Source organism: Symphodus melops, assembly GCF_947650265.1.
Source record: "Symphodus melops genome assembly, contig: scaffold_522, whole genome shotgun sequence".
In the NCBI taxonomy this organism is placed as follows: domain Eukaryota; kingdom Metazoa; phylum Chordata; class Actinopteri; order Labriformes; family Labridae; genus Symphodus; species Symphodus melops.
This window is the reverse complement of record NW_027636483.1, coordinates 4208-11175: the sequence shown is the minus strand read 5'-3', so window position 1 is coordinate 11175 and position 6968 is coordinate 4208. Positions and strand designations below refer to the sequence as shown.

Sequence of the window (6968 nt, the reverse complement as noted above, 5' to 3'; positions counted from 1 at the left end):
ATGACTCAGCAGTATTCAGCCTTGCAGACCATGAGTTGTGTCCGGAGGACCCTTCCTGCAGCTTGCATCAGTCCCAGGGTTTCTACCAGGCAAAATCTGAACAAAACAAAGTCATGCTTTGCTGCTTCCAACAATGACTTTTGAAACTTCACACAGAGTTCTCCCCGAGTTGAAAGCACGTCAGTTTTTATCATTCGCACAAATATGTTCATGAAACTGACTTTTCAATCGAACCAGCCGTCCGGCCTTCAGCCTGCTTCCTGCACAAGAGGACATTTTACATGGGTGTCAGGTGACGTGCATTGAGTGATGATGGCGGCTCGTCTGTGACGAGAGCGTTGGAGAAGGAAACACAGAGCTTTAATGTGTGGGCTTCTTTAGAGAGAGGAGAGGATGGACTCAGAGCGTTTCTTACCTGGCTGAGCTGACTGCTCAGTGAGCCGCTGCTGTTGACCGTGTGACATTTGAAGTTGAGTAAGGACTCCTCCTCAGCATCACCATCGCTGCTCGTGTCCTTGTCACTGTGAGAGCGAGCGTCAGGGAGGGGGGAGGGGCCAGACGAGGGGGGGCCTCTGCAGCGCCGTGCAGGACAGGCCCAGGAAGTTTGAGGGCCGGATCAGGAAGGCCTCCAGGGCTATGTTAGCAGATACCTGGAGGGAGAGAGAGGGAGAGAGAGAGAGAGAGAGAGAGAGAGAGAGACAGAGAGAGCGAGAGACAGAGACAGAGACAGAGAGAGAGACAGAGACAGAGACAGAGAGGGAGAGAGACAGAGAGAGAGAGAGAGAGAGAGAGAGAGAGAGAGACAGAGAGAGAGAGAGAGAGAGAGAGACAGAGACAGAGAGAGAGACAGAGACAGAGACAGAGACAGAGAGAGAGAGAGAGAGAGAGAGAGAGAGATTCTTCATCAGCGTGGTTGAGCAGATGCTTTTATACTCGGTGACAGCGCAGAGGTTAAAAATGGACGGAAGCAAGACGAAACAAAGGAAGCCATTTATCTGTCTCTCGCCTTATTCCAGCTATCTGCTGGAGCCAGATTAACGTCTCATTATTCGGGCTGTTAGAAAAGAGGTGAAGCTGTGGGACATGTGGTCCTGAGGATCAGCCGTACCTTGGAGATGACCTGGTTGTCTCCGCTCAGCGCCAGGTCAGCCACACGCTCCACACACTGGACGATGCGAGTGCACGCTCGGGCCTCGTTCTGCGCCATCCACAGGATGTGCTCCTCCACCAGCATCATGTTACTGGCTATGTCGGAAATGTAGTCCCCGAGCTGCAGGAGCACACACACACACACACACACACACACACAGACTCATCATGCACATCAATCATATCCTCAACAACAGGCACATTTATAATCTGCAGTCAGAAGTGGCAGGGAGGCCATGGTGGCTTCATTCATTATAGACAGATTTAATTTAGATTAGCAGCTCCGATGGGGACTAATGGCTTCCATGGGACGGCACTTTACTATTTACTTACTCTTCTTTTCATTGTGGTCTCATCTGACTGTTCTTTATTGGATGAATGAGTTTGCTCTCATCAGCATTGTGTCGGGGATAATAAAACAAAGTATCTCCTCATAATAAGCCTCCCCAGGTGACCTATGAAGTTTGATAGTACAAGCCAGAACACTTATTGATTCTTTTCACTGAGTTAGCTCAACCTGACCGCTCGCGTCCAATCACAGACCGGCGAGGAGTTCACTGAAGGTAGCACGCCGCTCCACCAAAAACACATGCATCTTCATAACAGTGATTGTCATTCAGGTCCGAGGCCGGGGGCGGGGGGGGCGGGGGCATACGAGGTGAAAAGTTAAGCTGTCTGAAATCGATTGAGGGATTGAAGCGATAACAGCAGCATGTTAACGTCTCACGCTGATGTCCCCTCAAGCTTCCTTGTGTCTTTGTTTGACCCTGGAAGCTGCCGTTAACTCGCCCACGGGGAACTTTCTCTCTTTTACTTAATCGCTGCACCACCGTCACTTTATTCTTTAGGTTTCCTCCTTTTTTTATGGGAGCACTTTTCCATTTGATAGCTTTGAATTTGTGAACTACCTGCCTCTCTCAAGCTCCGCCCCTACACCAAACATGATGAAATCTTGACCCCCAAAAATGACTTCACGTCGCTTCGCTTAAATTCAAAGAAGTAATGGCGGTAAAGTTTTGAAATGATTAGAGAAGCCAGAGACCGGCTTCATGACCTTCATCACAAACACTCTTACGTCTCTCCGTTTCTCCACCAGCCTGGTCAGCCTCTCCACCAGGTGAGTGACAAAGATGACGTCCATGACATCGTTGAAGAGCGCCGCCCTGCTGGTGAAGGCCACCAGCTGCTGACCTAAAGGCTGAGCGTTGGTGGTGTTTATAGAGATCTGGAAGTAAAAAAACAACACTCACACAGACGTCACATGATACAGATTTAACAACAACAATGAATGACTGTGAAGCATGTATGTAGGTGACTCTTCTGAGGCTCCGTCTCTGTTGTAGGAAACATCCTGATTGGGATCACTTGTTGAGCTTACCTGTGTGAGCTCGTGCAGCAGGCGCGTCAGCTCGCTGGCGTACGGACACTGAGTGTAGTCGTCCTCAGCCCAGCGACCAGAGCGGTCACAGCGCCGCCACGCCTTCTTCTCCCCCTTACCTGGGGGTGAGGACCGCTGCCAGAGGGGCGGGGGGCGGAGCCGAAGGTGGCAGGAGCGCAGGGCAGGAAGGCCAGGATGCCGGCTAACGTCTTTGGCCACCTGCCACACACAAGACACCCGAGTCATCAGGAAAGAAGTGATGAAGCTATCAGGCGCTAATGTCATCCTTTAGGATATCATTCATTTCATGTTCCATCTACAGCCTGCTCTAATTGTTTTAGAAGATTCTGATGGATTGTGAAACAATGTGCTCATTCACTTCATGTACTAGCTTGATTGTTTTTCCACCCTTTCACACACTGAAACTAAAAAGTGTTTGATCACAAAAAGCTCATCAAGGCAAACTCACAGGGAGAACGCTGGTTAAAGTTAAAGTCTGTACATTCAGGGACCAGGGGATTCTAAACAAATCAGGTGGGACCTCACGGAGATACTAGACACTCCCCAATGACTCCTCTTCAGTTCTCCTTTTTGGTTTTCAATGATGAACACTAAGCAGGACAAAGAGCGAGTGATGGGGCCTCCTCAGGGAGGTTTCCTACTGTCATTGCACAGTTTGCACATTCTGGGCCACTGCTTTGGTTCAAGTCTGTCAGGGGCCCACTACTGATCTGGGGCCCCAAGCAGTTGCCCATCTTGCCTTTTGACAAGCAGCACCTCTGATTACTCGCCTGCAGCCCAAAAGCCTGTGTCGTTCCTTTTTGAATATCAGCAGTGACGTCCATGAAATACAAGAATACATTGATGTCATTCTTACATGTTTAAGTTTGATGCACACGTCCATATTGATGATGTCATTCTTACATGTTTAAGTTTGATGCACACGTCCATATTGATGATGTCATTCTTACATGTTTAAGTTTGATGCACACGTCCATATTGATGTCATTCTTACATGTTTAAGTTTGATGCACACGTCCATATTGATGTCATTCTTACATGTTTAAGTTTGATGCACACGTCCATATTGATGTCATTCTTACATGTTTAAGTTTGATGCACACGTCCATATGTGCCATTGACCCAGAGATAAATCTGATCCCTTTCTCTCAGTTTGAAACGGCACAGCTGAAGCCCTACAGATGGGAAACTAAAGAGAAGGATGTTTATATTCAGGAGGAACTCTTTCCTGTGTGTTCCTTCCTGAGGGGGAAATGCATCTTTTAAAGAGTAATTAGAAAAGTTCTTCGTACGGCCACGTAAAGTTCAGCCAAGTCTCCTCTGAAGCAAGAAATGAGACTTTGCAAATAACGTCATCAAGAGCTAAATTCAAAAGCTGCTCTACTGACCAACCTTTGATATGAGCCGGAGATTTTATGGTGGGATGGAAAACGTTCATTTTCCAGGTTAATGCCTGTTAGTGTTTGAATAAAATAAAGGTCATTAGAGTGTAAAAAGTCAGTCACACAGTCATAGTCCGCCACATTAGCCTCCACTGGCCAGATAATAAAAGAACTCCAGGTTTAGTTTGAAATGAAAGCTTTTGTTTCTGCATTCTCAGGAGAGACTGTCGGTAATGTGATCAGTGCGTCTCACATCAGCGGAGAAAAACACCTCTTCTCTTTTGTGTCGACGTCAAAATCTGAGTGTAGACGAGAATCCAAAGTAATGCTTAATGTGGCAACACTTTGACTTAATCTAAATGAAAATAAAGGAGCACAACACTCAGGAGGTCTGTAATCTGTTCTGAGGGTAGAGACCTGCCATCATGCTGCCCCCCCCCCCCTCCCCCTCCATCCACCTTGTTTCAGCAGCAGCAGGCGGCTGCTGCTTAGTAATAAATGGCGTTAATTTCGCCCCCAACGAGAAAAGGGGGCTCATTTTCCAGCCCATTACTCCGACAGAAACCGAGCCTGCTGCTCCGGAGGAAGGCTGGGAGCTCCAGCACACGACGATGGAAACCCCCCCACAGGCGAGGTGGGGGGGTGTAAGAGGTTTGTGTACAAGGTTAATAAAGAGAGGAGGATTCATGGAGGAGCCGCACAGTGTGTTGTGTTTCTCCTTCCAGTGTCAGAGCTCCTTTTTTACAGCCTCAACAAAAACAGTCACTGCGTGGGAGGTGAGCCATTAAGAGTCCATATCATTCAAATATATATATATATCAGGCTCTATTGGCCTCTTAACCAATCAATGATCAGTGTCTGGTCCAAGGCCGCTGACGTGTGTGCATTTGATTAAAGGGGCGACAAACATCGGTGTTAAAGGGAAAAAACTTATTGTATGTTTCCAGGTTTCCTCAGCTGTCAGCCAAGATGGAGGATCAGCATCACCAAAAGGCTCCACCCCCTTCTTAAAGTGTCTGTGCCAAGCTAAATGGCTGCTAGCTTTATTACAGTCTTTATAATATAATAATAATATAATGTGCTATAACAAGCAGGCATCATTTCAGGTGCAGATTTATGCAGGATATTCAGATTCAGATTTGAGTGTTGGTTGACTCTGATTAGAGAGAGGAAGGAGATGCAGCGAGACGTGCACGCCGTCCGCATCGTGTGGAGTGACGTGCACGCCGTCCGCATCGTGTGGAGTGACGTGCCCGTGTGAAACAGGCTACACACACTTCAATAGATTATTTCTGTACTGTTGATTAACCAAGAATTCAACGTTTGCTCAAATGTAAGAAATGTCGTAGTAATATATAAAATATAAATATTAAATATATTGAGTAAACAAGGACATGACAAATATCAACATTAAAGAAATGAGACTATTTTAAATGTATTCATTGATTTTTCAGATATTCATTAAACACAGTTGACTGTTTGATTTGCTTTCAGAGATCCATTTCCAGTTGAACTCACCTGAAGTCGCCCTTGTTGTTGGTGACCCTGTCGGTGGGACAGTACGGCGCCGATGTCTCCACAACGACTATCTCCATCTGCTGTGTGGCGTTGCCACGGGAACTGGTCACCAAGCACTCCCAGATACCAGCGACGCCCACCTGGATGTTTGAGAGGACGACCTCGCTGGGAGAGGAGAGCAGAGAGATCAGGACGGTTTGGATTACCTGCGAGCTGAGCCCAGGTTAACAAGATCTGGGTCAGAACCTAAAGTGTAAGCAAAGGATACAGATGACTGTTTCTTTCATACTGGATACCATTTTTTACTGATTTAGGGTTGAACCCCGATATCCCCTACAGGTTCCTGTTCTAACACTGACAAGTTCTCATCAGTATAGGTGATGAACCCAATAAAGACAGGAGACAAACATAGGCCTTGGTTCTGATCAAAGCAGCTGTCTGCTGCTGCTGCCTTCTTCGTTTTAGATTCAACTCCAAACTTTCACACAAACAAACTGAGGCAGCTGGAGAACAACAGCAGAACGCACAATGACGAGTTCTGCCAATGAATCACAGACAACTGTTCCTGATTTGATCAAACAAAGCGTTTCTTCTGCCTCTAGTGCAGCTAGTAAGAAAGTGTTCTATATACTGTATATCTATTCAAGCACAAGGCCAGAGATGAAAGGCACCAAGTGAAAACACAATGTGAATTATCTGAAGAGGAGCCTTACGTCTCGAATGCAAACAAAAACAGCTAACAGCTAAAAAAAGCAGCTAACAGCTAAAAAAACAGCTAACAGCTAAAGAAAACAGCTAACAGCTAAAAAAAACAGCTAACAGCTAAAAAAACAGCTAACAGCTAAAAAAAACAGCTAACAGCTAAAAAACAGCTAACAGCTAAAAAAAACAGCTAACAGCTAAAAAAAGCAGCTAACAGCTAAAAAAAAAAACAGCTAACAGCTAAAAAAAAGCAGCTAACAGCTAAAAAACAGCTAACAGCTAAAAAAAAGCAGCTAACAGCTAAAAAAAACAGCTAACAGCTAAAAAAAGCAGCTAACAGCTAAAAAAAGCAGCTAACAGCTAAAAAAAACCAGCTAACAGCTAAAAAAAACAGCTAACAGCTAAAAAACAGCTAACAGCTAAAAAAAACAGCTAACAGCTAAAAAACAGCTAACAGCTAAAAAAAAAAAAACAGCTAACAGCTAAAAAAAAACAGCTAACAGCTAAAAAAAAGCAGCTAACAGCTAAAAAAAAACAGCTAACAGCTAAAAAAAACAACCGTGGACTGAAGGAACACGGACGCAGGCCGAGTGACCTCGCTCATCCGTTCCTCAGTCAGGCCTTAAGCTTCCAGAATACTGCCTGCAGGCTGCTCCAGCCCCCAACTTGACACTGAGGGAACTGCAGTATAAATGCTATAACTTACACACAGCTGGGGCAACAGGCCACGGGGTGAGAAATATTATCATTCTCATTTAAAGCCAGTTTAGCATCAGAAGCACCACATCAACACTTGAATCATCTCTGACTTCTGCTAA

At 45.8% G+C, this 6968-nt stretch overlaps 1 protein-coding gene across 1 annotated transcript; it reads right to left on the bottom strand.

Annotated features, from left to right (window-relative positions):
* Nucleotides 1–415: 415 nt before the first annotated feature.
* On the bottom strand, nucleotides 416–5613 carry LOC306819469 (adhesion G protein-coupled receptor A3-like; the record flags this gene model as incomplete). The annotated part of the gene is given in 7 exon segments (XM_079373273.1): nucleotides 416–568; nucleotides 570–650; nucleotides 1109–1270; nucleotides 2225–2374; nucleotides 2528–2655; nucleotides 2658–2746; nucleotides 5449–5613. Coding segments are annotated over 7 exon segments (928 nt in total), but the record flags the coding sequence as incomplete, so codon positions are not given.
* Nucleotides 5614–6968: the final 1355 nt, after the last annotated feature.